Source organism: Sesamum indicum, linkage group LG2 (genome assembly GCF_000512975.1).
Source record: "Sesamum indicum cultivar Zhongzhi No. 13 linkage group LG2, S_indicum_v1.0, whole genome shotgun sequence".
Lineage (NCBI taxonomy): Eukaryota > Viridiplantae > Streptophyta > Magnoliopsida > Lamiales > Pedaliaceae > Sesamum > Sesamum indicum.
The window spans coordinates 17,224,718-17,239,752 of NC_026146.1; the positions used below are offsets into that span (position 1 = coordinate 17,224,718).

The window sequence follows — 15,035 nt, forward strand, 5'->3', positions numbered from 1 at the left end:
TTATTCTCATGTGGGTCCCAGCACTTGATGGACTTAGCAGTAGATCTGATGGGGGCGTGTTGCGGACCCCGTGCACTGCAGCGGACGCGGAATGGCGCGACTTGTGAGAGTTCTATTTGATGGCGTCCCCACCATGATAGAAATAATAGATGGGACACGTCAGACATTATGCTGATGGTTGATCTTTACATTTCCCCCCTTATGTTGTGCTTAATATCAATCTATACCCTTTATATTCATCGTATTTAGACTCGTAAAATTCTCTTATTTTATTTGAATTGAAAGAAGAATTTGAAAAAAAAAATAAATGGAAATCCATCAAAATATCTCAAGAAATAATTAAAATTTAAATTTTATTATAACATAAAATTATCCAAATAAATTTAAGAGTTAAATATATTTTGCACCTTTGAATTATGTATTTTGTGTCATTTACACTATTAAAGTATGAAAGGTAATAAAAACAACTGACAAAATAATTTAGCATTGATAAAACTAAAATGCTCTTCTCACTTACCCTATATTTTTTTATTCTACTTTCTAAAATAATTTTATTAAAATATCCCCAAACTATTTTTAGTGATCTATAATTTTAATCATATTTTATTTTAAAAAGATAATATTTATAACTTTTTATAAATTGTGGAACACAAAAAATATTTATAAGCTCAATATATGCAAATATATTTTACAAAGTAAATAAATTATGTTAAAAAATACATGTAAATATGTGTCTATGTATAATGCATATAATATTATAGAAAATATGTTATATAACTTAAAAGAATTTATTCAATTACATGCCAACATAATAAAAATGTATCACTTAAAAAATATAGAATACAATTCCTGTAAAGCTATCGTCATTACCATCGTTGCTATTTGAGCTGTTAGCGCAATTGAAGAAGAAGATGCTCTTACTTTTCTCCATACTCTTCTTTGGCTCCAGAATCTGCGACTGGTTCCATGGATGCATTGGATTCAAGGGATCGCTATATCAATTTAGCAACTACTTTAATAGAGGCAGCCTCAAGTCCTTGAGAATTCTAGTTGGAAGATCCCTAGGATCCACCGATATTGAAAGAGAGGGGGCACTAGGGGTTGCATTCTGAGCTTATCAGGATCTCTAGTAAGCGATACAATCTCAATCATTTCTAGTCAATGAGGATCGATGTAATTGACGACCAAAAGGAGAGGAGCCACATGGAGACCCATTTTATTCTATCTTCCATATCAGATATTAATTATATTATAGATTTACATATTTTACAGTATATATATATATATATATTTGATGAATATTTTAAATTTGTACTAATACTTTATTTTTACAAATAGTTCAATATATATAATAATACAAGCAAAAATTATATAAATTTTATACATATTCTATACTCATAGGTAGTGTTTATTTTAAATAAAGTTTTTTATAATAATTCAAATTATATTTTAAGAGAATTATCGTAATAAAGAAAGTTTAAGAGTGTAAATACTTAAGGGCATTTTTATCATAAAAAATTAGTGTGTATCATGACGGGCTATTTTGTTACGTTTTATAGTTGAGGGGCGTAAATGCACTTTATGTATAGTCGAGGAATATAAAGTGTATTTAATCCCTAAATTTAAGTAATTTATTATTAAAAATTTGAAATCGCCCATCTAAACCCATAAAGTAAAATATGATCTTAACATTTATTTCGTGAAAAATAAAAATTAAAATTTTAATATGATCATAATGGTTGTTATATGTTGACATATCTTCACTTTATTATCTCCTTAGCATAGATAAAAATTATCATATGTAACTTTGCGTGCACAAATTGATCCTGAATTCATTAGTTTTGGTTAATTTTCAAACAAATTTCGTACAAGAAATAACTTATGGGCTAAATATGCTAATTCAAAGAGTTATGTGCACACAGTGATATTAACGATAATATACAAATTCCTATTTCAGACATTGCGCATTTTAGTAGCCCAAAGAAGAAAAAAGAAAAGAAAAGAAAAGAAGAACCAAGATTTATTTGTCGTCCGACGACGTGTTAGTAGTGAGAGAGTGTGTGTGAGAGTGAGAGAGAGAGAGATTAATGCTATGTATGCTCAATCTATATATACACACACAAGATATCTGTCACACCAGAATTTAGGGAGTGTGCATCTTTAAGATTAAGATTAGGGTTTTTGACTCACTGTTGAACTTCTCTTGTACTGTCGAAGACACTGATAATTGGATCTGTCGGAGTGGCAAAAAGCATAAAGATACGAGCTTTCTAGATCGTTGAATCAGGGTTTGCATCAGTTACAGTGTATCAACTGATGCGATTGGTATGAGATTTAATCCTTAATACATTCTTGATTAACTTCAGTTAAGAATGTTTGCTTTTTGTTTTGTGTACCTCGTGCTGTTTCTGAATCTGTTTATGTGTTTCGTTCCTCAAGTAAAGATTTTTTTTTTCAGTTGAACTTGAGAAAGTGTTAGGTTTTACTTCTTTCAGGATTCAGTTCAAGGTTTATGAAAAGGGAACCGAGCTTATGCTTGAATTGTAACGGCAGACACCTTTTATGTCGGACACTTCATAGTCTAGATACTTCTGCTACTGTTCGAGTGGTATTGCGTGTTTCTAGTTAAGTATGGAACAATTACTTACCGTTTCCTCCAGCTGAAAGCAGAGCGTATTAAGTGGAATGTCATACAGATGAAGTCTTGTTGAAGTTAAAGCCCCTTTTCCTGATCAATCTTTTTGTATGTTAATAATTTCTCCTGGATTTTGTATAGATCTATGATTCTGGTACAGTCATGTCGTTTCTTGAAGGTGAAGCAAAAAATATAGATATTTAAGGGTTGCTATCAACAGGCTTTGTTCTGTTTCACCAATTGAGATTCAACATGGATCTAGGTAATGTGGCTATGGATCTACGTTCATTGCCTAACGTATAGCAATCACCATCAGTTGCTTTGACAATGTCCACTAGTATTTTACTTTAGGATTTTTATGGTCTTCGGGGAGGGTTGTGATTTCCTGGCTGTCCTAACAGTAACTAAACTTGCTTATTTAGTGGTTACCAGTTAATGCATTCTAATGTGGAAAAGGAGGAAGGACAACTTTTAATTGAATAGAATTGAAATTCCAAGTGTGATCTGGTCAATGACTTTTTTGGGCGTCATGGTTGAATTTGATATCACCAGGGTCATAACTTTTAAATTTTATTTTATGCTATTTGGACTCATGGGTATTATTGTGTGCTAATATAGGAAAATTTTCAAGCTCTTCTGTCTCTATTAACATTGAATAATAAATGTTTCAGGGCCTGTGATGGCGAACAAGTTTAATTCGGGGGACAGTAGAACTAGGAGTTCGGTCTCTATTTTCATAGTTGCTGGTCTGTGCTGTTTCTTCTACTTACTGGGAGCATGGCAGAGAAGTGGGTTTGGGAAAGGGGACAGTATAGCGTTGGAGATGACGAAGAGTGGAGCAAACTGCAACATCCTTCCAAACCTCAATTTTGAAACCCATCACAGTGGTGAAGCTGGGATAATTGATGATTCTGATTCTAAAGTGACAGTATATAAGCCATGCCATCCTCGGTATACTGATTACACACCTTGCCAAGATCAAAGACGCGCAATGACTTTCCCAAGGGAAAATATGATTTATCGTGAAAGACATTGTCCTTCTCAAGAAGAGAAACTTCATTGCCTTATTCCGGCTTCTAAAGGATACGTGACACCATTTCCATGGCCAAAGAGTCGTGATTACGTTCCCTATGCCAATGCACCATATAAAAGCTTAACAGTTGAGAAGGCTATTCAGAACTGGATCCAGTATGAGGGCAATGTGTTTAGGTTCCCTGGTGGAGGTACACAATTTCCTCAGGGGGCTGATAAATACATCGACCAGCTTGCTTCAGTTATACCAATTAAAAATGGAACTGTTAGGACCGCTCTGGATACTGGTTGTGGGGTATGTGAGTGCTACAAGTGTTTTTTCGTGACTTCTGCACTTCTTTGTGTATTTGTCTTGTGATCGTTGAGATTTTTTTCACTGCAAATCTGTTTGATTATCTGTGTGGTTAACTTCCTATTTTGTAAATTACGTGTTGTGTATGTCAATATGTGGATTATCTCTGTGGTAAGTTTTTACTTATTGTTCTAGGTTGCAAGTTGGGGTGCATATCTATGGAAAAGAAATGTTATAGCAATGTCATTTGCACCAAGAGACTCCCATGAAGCCCAGGTTCAGTTTGCTCTTGAAAGAGGTGTACCTGCTGTCATTGGTGTTCTTGGAACCATAAAATTGCCATATCCATCTAGAGCTTTTGACATGGCTCACTGTTCCCGTTGTCTTATACCTTGGGGGATTAATGGTAAGTACGAAAAGTTATATAGTGTGTTTCTGTGCACAATCTGTGGAAAATATAGCACAGATGCTGAAATAAATTCTAGCTTGATGGTGTTCCACAATTAATCTAATTTATCCAACTGCGACTAAAGAGGTTCCTTATCATCTTGAGGTGCTATTGGTATGTTGTAATCTGATTCTGTTTCTCTTTTCAGATGGACTATATATGAGGGAAGTTGATCGTGTGCTTAGACCTGGTGGCTACTGGGTGCTTTCAGGTCCTCCCATCAACTGGAAGGTTAATTACAAGGCGTGGAAACGTCCAATGGATGAACTCCAAGAAGAACAAAGGAAGATTGAAGAGGTTGCGAAACTTCTCTGCTGGGAGAAGAAGGCTGAGATTGGTGAGATTGCAATATGGCAGAAGTCAATGGATACTGATTCTTGTCGAGCTGCACAAGAAAATTCTGGGGCAGCATTCTGTAAATCTGAAGACGCTGATGATGTCTGGTATGGATCACTAATTGCATACATAGTCGTAATTTGTAGTTCCAGTATTTTCACTTTTATGGGTACTTATATATGTGTGTGTGTGTGTGTGTAATTGTAACATGGCACACACATTACAAGTGCTGAAGTTGCATGCTTGGTTAGGAAGCTCAGAATCTAAATGGTTTCAATGCCCAACTTATTTATCAATTATCAGGTACAAGAAGATGGAGCCATGTATTACTCGGAATGATATTGCTAACAGTGATGGTGTTCCTGGTCTCAAACCATTCCCTGAAAGGCTATATGCTGTTCCCCCCAGAATTGCTAGTGGTGCAGTTCCTGGAGTTTCTGTTGACGAATACCTGGAGGACAATAAGCTATGGAAAAAGCATGTCAATGCCTATAGAAAGATTAATAGGATTATTGACTCTGGAAGGTACCGCAACATTATGGATATGAATGCCGGATTTGGAGGTTTTGCTGCTGCACTTCAATCTCCCAAGTTGTGGGTTATGAATGTTGTACCCACTATTGCCGACAAAAATACCCTGGGTGTTATTTATGAAAGAGGATTGATTGGCATTTATCATGACTGGTATGCCTACTAGACTCGCTGTTTTTAGTATAAACGACTGAGCCGTTTGCATTGTCGCTTGCACTCAAATGGCACCATCACATGTTATTTTTAACTAACTTTACATTTCTTTTGGTTCTTATAGTACCTTGCTGATTCTTCCATTTATTTTGTCCATTTGAGTTGGTTGAACTAAGCCTCACAAAATTGAAAGATTGAGCTTTTTTAAGGGCCAATGCAACCACCTGAACTCTTAAAACATAGGATAACTAAAAATACATTAGCGAATGAGGTGACTTTGCAAGTACGATGTACTATCAAGATCATGTTTTCAATATTGCAGACCAAGTTGAGACTGGGCTATGCATCTTTCTGAAATCTTCCTCTGTGGGATCAATTCTGAAAATTGTTGACTGAATGTTCAAGCTTTATCATCAATTGGTGCTCATTTTGGGGCTAAGGTTCTCCCTTTTGCATGTAGAAATATAAATACGTAATTCAAGTGATGGAAGATCCATATGTAATCCAACAAATTGCATATTATTTGCTTCATCAGGTTCAGCTTTTATTTGAATAGTTAATACTCTGTGGCTGCAACCTTTAATTGGTTTTAATACTATTTTGCTGACCGATTTTCTTACTCAGGTGTGAAGCTTTCTCTACATATCCAAGGACCTATGATCTCATCCATGCTAATGGTGTTTTTAGCTTGTACAAAGACAAGTAAGCATCCACTATGCCTTGATTTTTTGGTATTCTGCCTAGAAAGAGCACTATTTTAGGATACTTGTCATTGCCTGTTCAAGGACACAGGCTTTTCTTGGTGTTTCATAGAAAAAACATGCTTTTCCTTAAATAGGAACTTCAAGGGTATTATGAAAAAATTCTGTCAGTCCTATCTGAACGTATTTCATTCATGATTAGCTATAAGTGGACAACGGCTGATGGTCCTTTGGGAAGATAAAAGTATTGTTCTCTTCTGTAAAAACTGTATTTTGCATTTTAACCTCATGTGGCTGTAAGGATAATCCATATGTTCCCAAAGATGTCACTTTGGGGGTAAAATGATATTTTTTGTTATCCCCTTGGCAGAAGGATGTTGTCAATTTTGATTCTGTTTCTTTCCTTGACATTGTGCATAATTTGATATAAACACAATCACTTGAATTTCTTGTTAATTTTCAACTAAATGAATGCAGGTGTGACTTCGAGGACATATTGTTAGAGATGGACAGGATTCTGCGGCCTGAAGGTGCAGTTATATTCCGTGATGAAGTTGATGTACTAGTCAAGGTGAAGAAGATGATTGGTGGTATGAGATGGGATTCTAAAATGATGGACCACGAGGACGGTCCCCTTGTACCAGAAAAGATACTGGTTGTAGTTAAGCAATACTGGGTGGGTAACTCCACTTCCTCGCATTGAAGGCCAACAACCCAAATCTTAAATGCAGGTGACATAATTTCGAACGGCAAACTTGATTTCTTATATGAATTCCAAGAACATCTCATCATTAGAGTTTTGCCGGGGCAATGAGTTCTCCAAAGGAGGTGTGAGCGGGATGGCAAGTATTTAACCAGGGATTTTTCTGTAGATTATAGATTGAACTGTCTTGTAACACTACTATTATTTATTGATCCCAGAAATTTTAAACCCATCTCCCCCCAAAGTAGGAAAAGAAGCGATATCACCCTTCAAAGTTCAGACATGCATTTCTTATTCTTCTAGCTCTGGTTCTTGACTTTTTGTGTATGATAAAAGTGTCATTTCAAGTAATGTCATTGTGCAACTTATGCTTTAGTTCAAATTTTCTTTCAACTCTGCACCATAACTACCTGATTTTGTCCTACTTGTTTCTGGAATTCTCTGTTGGTAAAAACGAACAGTATGAACTTGGTTTTCTGCCGACACTGCCAATAGATCCAACCATAAGAATAGACATAATCATATTGGCCAGTTTGCTTACTTGTCATGATATATCTTATGACCCTCCATTATTGGCATTAAACAGTGGAAAACTATGCCATGGATTCAGTCAGCTCTGGTTGTGAACTTGTGATGCTGTGGATTCTGCATTCTTTCATGGTCAACATTCTTCTGTTCTCTGCACCAAAATGCAGAAGAAAACAAAAACTTCTCTGGCTAGTTTCATCTTGGCTTGTCATAAATCCAAGTTAATGTGGTATACAAGCATCATGGTACTGTGACTTTTTGACACATTCCTATCCTCATGTATGTATGCTTGCTGAATACAAGTCCATTTCTCTACACTCTATCAGTAGTTCTGTATGCAAGAATCTCCACTTATACAGAAAAGAGTAATTTCTTCTCTAGAAATGCATAACCAAACCACATGCAGAAAGTGGTTAAGTGACGAGCTTTCATGGGGCACTACCTTGGTGCCCGAAAAGCAGAACATGGAAGGAATTAAGAGTACAATAACTTGACGTGTGGCCCAATCCCTTCAACATCACAGCTTGCTCGTAGATAGAGTTCGTAAAGAATTATTGGCAAACAGTCAGTCAATCTGGTCCGAGTCATTATTAATGAATGAGCCAAACAGAACCTTCTCTTGAGGCCACTAATTAGTTCAGGCTATTCTATCCCATCTTCTCTATAGCTTTACTTGTTGTAGCTGGTTTAGAACTCATCTAAGCCTCACCTCCTATTGGCTTTTTCACATCAAGAAGTCGTAAAGAGCCACATTTTCATATATCTAGTTCTTTGGGCTTCATCCAAAACACAGCAATGTCCTTGCCTGTGATAACATTGGCTTCAACATCCAAGACAAGTGTTACACACACCTCGTCTTACCAAAATGGCAAAAGTTTCCGAGACCCTTCAGTTTCGTCATACTTACGTGGAGCTGAAGAAACATTTGTTCTTACACTGAGAGGGACAAGAACGCGGGGCCTGAATTCCTCCATCGCCATCCCACATGATCATGTTTTTCTTGGAAAAGACCAAATAGAAGACACAGAAATTGATGTCTTTGATGCCAAGAAATATTTCAACGATGATATTCCTATTGGATATGTACCATGTCACCAACTGAGGAAAGAGCAGCCCTGGAATGCAGCCCCCAGTGTCCACTCTGAATCAAGTCGTAATAGCCAGAGCGCATTATTGTATACTGTTCCAAGAAACCAGAAGACTGGAAGAACAAATGAGAAGCGTTTTCTTGCTAGGACTGGCTGCAGTTGTTCTTGTGCTGACAAGATTTCCATGAATATCAACGTCTCTAAAGGTGTAAAATGCTCCGCCAAGAGTACAAGCACTGGATCGGTTAATGAAAAATCAAAACTAGGAGGTGGAACCAGTGGTCGTTTGGTTAACAATTCACAGCTGGGTTTCCACTGTATGGAGTTCGATGAACTCGGACAGAAAATAAATTCAGATTGCAGTTTCAGCTACCCAGTCTTCAATCCCAGGAGTGGAAATCGGGCAGCAAAAATACAAGTACGAGAGGAAGATGATACCATGAAGCAAAAATCACCAGAAGTATTTGACTCCACAATCCTGGAAAACGGGAAGAGTTTCTTCAGCCTGGAGAAAAGGTTAACCCTGTCGACTTGGAATGCAATTGCGCCAGAATCAGCAGAACAAAACAGAAGAATCCCAAGTGATAAAGATGCAGGTTCAACCTTACTTGAAACTGAGAGTTTCTCCTGGAGTTCCATGCAGGAACCAGAAGGCATAACCCCAGGAGCATGTTATGCACCAAGTGAAGCGAGCATAGAGTGGAGCGTTATCACCGCCAATGCTGCTGACTTCTCTATCCTGTCAGATACCGAAGGGCCAAAATCCACCATCAGCACCATCACCAGCACCACTGCCAAAATGCTGCATGCTCAGAGTGTGAGCCTGAGTTCCAAAAATGGCCGATTCAAGGAAATGCCTAAACGGCATTCAAGTATTCTTTCAGGATGTAAGAATCAGAAATCTGTCAGGGTTGCTGGAGATGCACATATACCAAATGAGAAGGGATTTTCTTCCATTGGAAGAAGGCACCTAATGAAGTCGAAATCATTTAAACTGATGGCAACATTTCATGATGGTAATAATGCTGGCTTGTTTTGATCCAAGAAGCAGGCATGTGTACTACCTCAATAAGTGCTGGTCATCCTTTGTATGCTAAATAAATTTTGTTCTTATGTTTTATGTTTAACTGTATAGGACTTGATAATATGTGAATTTATTACGACACCATCAAAGGGTGTTTTTGGATGCTTGAGAAGGAAAGGAGCTATGCGAGCAGAGGAAGTTAAATCAGGAGAAGGTATTTCTTGTTCAGCTCTTCTTTGGTTGATAGAAGTGAAAGAACCCGAGTGTTGATGTTTCTTCATTTCGTTCCTCATCTTAATCTACAAAAATGAGATCTTGGAAAAATACAGAGTACCTCGTAGAAATTGAATGCAAAATTAGAAACTCTCTCAATCAATGATTGATCCCTATGATACACTAAATCTGATCAAACCAAAGTATTAACTCATTACTTCCACATTCGGCGCACAATAAACAAATTTCCTTGCAACGAGCTATTTCATAGCTACGAACCAAAACCACATGATAAATGAACAACCAACGTTATGCATCACAAACCAAGATCAGAAAACATAAATTAATAAAATAATAAATGTCTGCCAGGAGCCTATGAAAAAACTTCAAGTTTCATCATTCCCTCAAATGCTTACATCGAGAAGAGCTGGTTATAAAACATGGCATAGGTATAGATATGTACGATTCATAATAGCACTCAAGAAAATGTAAAAATAAGAAAAACGAAAACCTATACTGATACACAATTGTTACAGGAAATGATTATTTTAGTCAGTTTTCCTTGCAATCTTTAGTGGGCCGTGCTTCAAATCCTCCATTAGTTCTCTTCTCCAGTGAGTAAGGCATGTAAGTACCAAGGATCCGATCCCACATCACAAAGAATGGCTGCGAAAAGTTATATTTGTTGCCATAGAGCTGGTGATGAATATCATGATATGCTGAGTTGTTTCTAAAGAAAATGTGGAAAAGATTGCCAGGTAACCATAACCCACAGTGATCATCAACTGTTTTGAGGGTAGCAAATGAGAAGAAGAAGATGGAAGCTCGAGGGGACATGCCTGAGACAAGGAAAGCTAAAGCTCCACCAATTGTATCAAGAAGCAGACCTTCCAAGGGGTGGTTGTACAAAGCTCCAAAAGCATATGGGACAACAAGTCGGTGATGTTGAGAATGGATATGCCGGTACAAGAACTTGTTGTGATGCATGTAACGGTGCATAAAGTACTGCCAGGTATCTAACACCATCATTGCAACCAAAAATCGTCTAGCAAGAACAATAAGGGAAGACTGTTGTGCTTGTGCAGATTCACTGTCGCTTCCAGTGACCTACATCAGAAGTATAATTCATTTACAAATTACTATCATAATTGATGCATCAGTCAGCAAATCATTAATACGGGGAAATTTACAAGAAAATATGATGTTAATCCAATTTTTCTCTTTGATAAGGTAGTAGCAGCATGGAGATATCCCAGTAAAAGCTGAAAATACATTGTTCCCAGCACATTGTCAAGGCAGCAACCACTAGAGGTGTGTATCTAAGTATATTTGTGAACAAAGACCAATGGGACCAGTCCAGTGGGACAAATGAGAATAAACTTCAGATTGTTTTCTTTCAATCAATAAAAAGAACTCTTTCAGTTACTGACAATGGCAACAGCCAGACTTTATATTGTTAGTCATCAAAATCTGTGTCTCCACTCATGAACAAAGAGGGAAAAGACTTCAGCAGAAATAGAAAGGAATCAGTTTGGGAACCCCACTTCCGGAAAAAATAAACCCTGAAAGTGGTACATCTGGATATAGACGAGCAATGTTCAGGGAGATTACTCCAATTGCACTTTAGGTTCATCATGTTTTCATGTGAACCAGCTAAAATTTAAGGTATATGAAGCTTTATAAGGTAATATATTGGTCAAACAAATTTGGCATTTTCTGTGCCCAACAATTTAATGCTCAAACCATTCCAAAGTTTCAGGGATCATTAATTGCCATTTCAAAGTTTTATGGATCATTGAGTGCTACAAATGTTCTTCTGCTGACCAGATTCGCAACTTTTCACACTTCCCAACAACTGTGAGCACCAAATATGGCAACAGCTGGAATTAGTCTTCGAGCTGGTTCCTATAAATGGAAAATATCCCCCATTCATGGAATCACAGGACAAAGTAAAACTGAACAAACCTGCCATTAACAAAGTCTAGCAATGACCATCTAGTGTCCTGATAGTATTATTAGTATCAAAATTCTGAAGCACATTATTAAAATCTCAGGTCTTTGATGATATCTAAATGAAATTGTCATATTCTAACATCAGCAAAAAGCTCATCTCCAAACCCAGATATCATCTGTTATATAACAACAAGCACATTTATTTCCATAGATATTCTTCGAATATCCAATTTACACAATTTTCTGAAACATTTTAGTTTCAGATTCCAAGTATGCATTACAGAATCCAAAAGATTTCCAGAGTATTCTCCATATTAACAGTACTCTTTATCTTGTGGTTTTTGAGTGAATTAACAACTAACAAGTCTGCTAAGGGGTATGATAGAAGCTTCTGGAAAACTGTGATATACGTTAGCAGCATTTCTAACAACCAGGTTCAACCATGTATTGGATAAAATATCAACAAGCAGATGTCATATACTTATACATTTTTACAAGAATTAGACATATCAATAAATGCAAATCACATGTTTAGATGGCAAATATTAAGGTTTTTACATGACACTAAACACTAGAGAACGTTTATTGAAAAGCATCTGCAGATGATTAATCCTCATGTTCACTCCAAAAAGACAGAAAACACACCTACAGATGTGGAAGAATATTTCAAACATCTTCTGGTGTCACTAAACCCCAATTTAAGTACACCATGAACACCACCGATCACTATAGATCAGCAGCAAGATACAATTTTTTATGCCAATTCACTACAAAATCATCTGGTGCACCTAGTAAAAAGTGAAAAAAAGCAAACTTCAAGGAGTCCTTTTAAAAGGATAAATAACCCCTTTATCAATAAAATCGCAAGGGTATTTTGCAAACAACAAACCTAATGACATTCGTATAATGATGTAAACACAAGCACATAGATAACAAACGAAAAACAGAAAAAGTAGAAGTCTTAGCAGTAAGCGCCCATATGTACACAAATCCATACGCTTACCCACACAACATAAGAAACTTAAAACCTATTCGTCACCAAAACACAGACGCATCCCAATAGCAAAATCAACTAACAGAAAGGAAAAGAAAAGAAAAGAGAGCCACTTACTGCAAAGAGGATTGTGGCGACGACAGCCTGAACAGCTTGCTGAAGAAGAACCCCTTTGACCACATCCTTCTTGGGCACCAAATTCTTCTCATCTTCATCTTTCTTGCTATGCAGCCTGTAACCCTCCAGTGACCCTAACAACACATAAATCCCTGAATACGCCCAGTATAGAATTATGGGCGCAAAGGTCCCCAACAATTCATCCGACACTTTGAAACCACCGTTCATCATCTCCATCCCTAATACTCCACCCACGAGAAGAAGAATAATTTCTGCTGGCGGGCGATGAGGTGAATCAGAATTCAAGAAACAAACCCTAGAACATATAAAGAGAGAGAGGGGGGGAGAGATGTATATTGGGCTTCTAATCGATAGTATCCTGGAAAGTGAAAACACTAGGGGGTTGGGGATGGGGTTGGGGTTGGGGGAGAGTTGGGCGATGAATGAATGAATTATGTGATGATCGATTGATTGTTCATTATTGTGAGACAAATGTGCGATTACTCGGAAGTCTCCAAAGTCTAATGTCGTTTCTAGCCGTGTTGTATGTATGTATATGTATGTATGTAATTGTCCCAATTTTGTAAAGAATAAGGTCAGCTCAATCCCCCACTCCCACTTATTCAAATTTATTATCTATCTTCTAATAATTAATATACATATTTCAGAGGAGTTGTTTTTTACTTGAAAATTCTAAAAACTACTTTGCTCTTGCTATATTATTATTATTACTCAGTCAACCAATATTAAAAATATTTAATATTTAATATGAATATTAAATTACAAGAAAAAAGAGATACATGCATTAAGTATTTAATATTTTTAATACATATCATTTTTCTTTAAAAATATATATAATTATAACATAACGGGGTGAAAAAATTCAGTGTACGCTGAGAGATTGAAGAATTCTGATGTTATTCATGGAAAGCACCTTTTTTTCCCCTTATTCTGTTTTTTTTTTTTAAATTTAGTTAAAAGAAAAAAAAAGAAGAGCTAAAATATTTACAGTAAATGAGAGGCTAAATTTTAAAAAATAAACAACTTTGTAAATAATCTTGTAAACTTGTTCTGATAATTAATGTAGAACGAAAGTCATCAAAATTAGGTAGCTGTCATGAATGCGATGGTGGGTAAATTAGAGTACGCGTAGCCGACATCACTAAAGTGTGCTTCTTTATTAAATTTATTTAAAAGATATTATAAGTTCGTAATCTTATAAAATATTTTTAAAAAGTATATAATGTTAATTTTTTTTTAAAAATAAATTTACAAAATGTTTGAATAAAATAAAATTATAAAGTTTATGAAATATTGGTAAGGAACAAATTTATATTTATCTTTTTAAAAGTGTTTATGACTTTTTAAAATTTTATTTTTAGAACTTATAAGATATTGATATAAAAATATTATCAAACGCTTTATAATATTTTTTAAGTTCTCAAACGTCAGATGTTTTAAAAAATTTATAAACTCACTCAAACACTCTCTAAATCGCACAACTTTGTGTAAAGTTCAATCAACCAAGATTCGAATTTATAATTTTATCCCTCTCAAACAAGACTTGGTATTATGTTTGTATCGTCTAGCAGCATTTACTTGTTTGGATATATATATGTATGTATATGTTGCCAACTTTTTTTTTTCATTAACAATGGAAAAGTTGCAAAAGACATTATCTTGTTAGTATTTCCATGTGTGGGATAATGACAGAGTAAGATCCAATGATTATGCTCTCTCAATAATTTTCCAAATTAAAATATTAATGTCTATTTATATATATATATTTGAAGAAAGCATCTTATTCAAACTTAATGACAAAGCTAAATAGAGAAAAATGAGCTGTATGTACTAAGTGAAAAACATAGCCGAATACATTAATGCCTCCTTTATTTAAAAAGATTGAATTTGATATTCATGTCAATCAAAGTTTATTTTTTATTTCTTCATTTAGTCTAAATTTGGTATTAATCGTCATTAATTATGATAAAAGTATGATTGAAATCATGAAATTATCTATTTTATTTTAATTCCATCATACAAAATAAGAGAGCCCTTACAGTTGTGGTTCGGTGGTTAAAAGTTAAACTTTGTTATATAAATTATGTGTATTTAATTGTTTATAACTACACAATATCAAACATACAATTTACAGTACTGTATATTCACGCTCTTTATTAATTTCTTTTTTAGAAGAAAAAACAAAAAGAGTTAAAATTACTATAAAGGGTGTTTGGCTAACAGCATAAAAATAAAGGGATGAATTATTACAAGTTTACTTGGGATG

The 15,035-nt window shown here is 35.5% G+C and overlaps 3 protein-coding genes across 3 annotated transcripts; 2 read left to right on the plus strand and 1 right to left on the minus strand.

The window, feature by feature from the left end:
- Nucleotides 2,004-7,182, plus strand: LOC105156540 (probable methyltransferase PMT2). Its single transcript, XM_011072699.2, has 7 exons — nucleotides 2,004-2,325; nucleotides 3,307-3,962; nucleotides 4,155-4,365; nucleotides 4,556-4,850; nucleotides 5,047-5,427; nucleotides 6,052-6,129; nucleotides 6,606-7,182. Exons 2-7 carry the CDS (start codon nucleotides 3,315-3,317, stop codon nucleotides 6,829-6,831), a joined length of 1,839 nt encoding a protein of 612 aa, XP_011071001.1. The 5' UTR covers nucleotides 2,004-2,325; nucleotides 3,307-3,314; the 3' UTR covers nucleotides 6,832-7,182.
- LOC105156760 (protein PHYTOCHROME KINASE SUBSTRATE 1) lies at nucleotides 8,155-9,486 on the plus strand. Its single transcript, XM_011072979.1, has one exon. The coding sequence runs from the start codon at nucleotides 8,155-8,157 to the stop codon at nucleotides 9,484-9,486; it is 1,332 nt and encodes a 443-aa protein (XP_011071281.1).
- LOC105156541 (sphinganine C4-monooxygenase 1-like) lies at nucleotides 10,061-13,178 on the minus strand. The gene is made up of 2 exons (XM_011072700.2): nucleotides 12,749-13,178; nucleotides 10,061-10,791 (listed from the first exon to the last, which is right to left on the minus strand). The coding sequence occupies exons 1-2, from the start codon at nucleotides 12,983-12,985 to the stop codon at nucleotides 10,237-10,239; spliced, it is 792 nt and encodes a 263-aa protein (XP_011071002.1). The 5' UTR covers nucleotides 12,986-13,178; the 3' UTR covers nucleotides 10,061-10,236.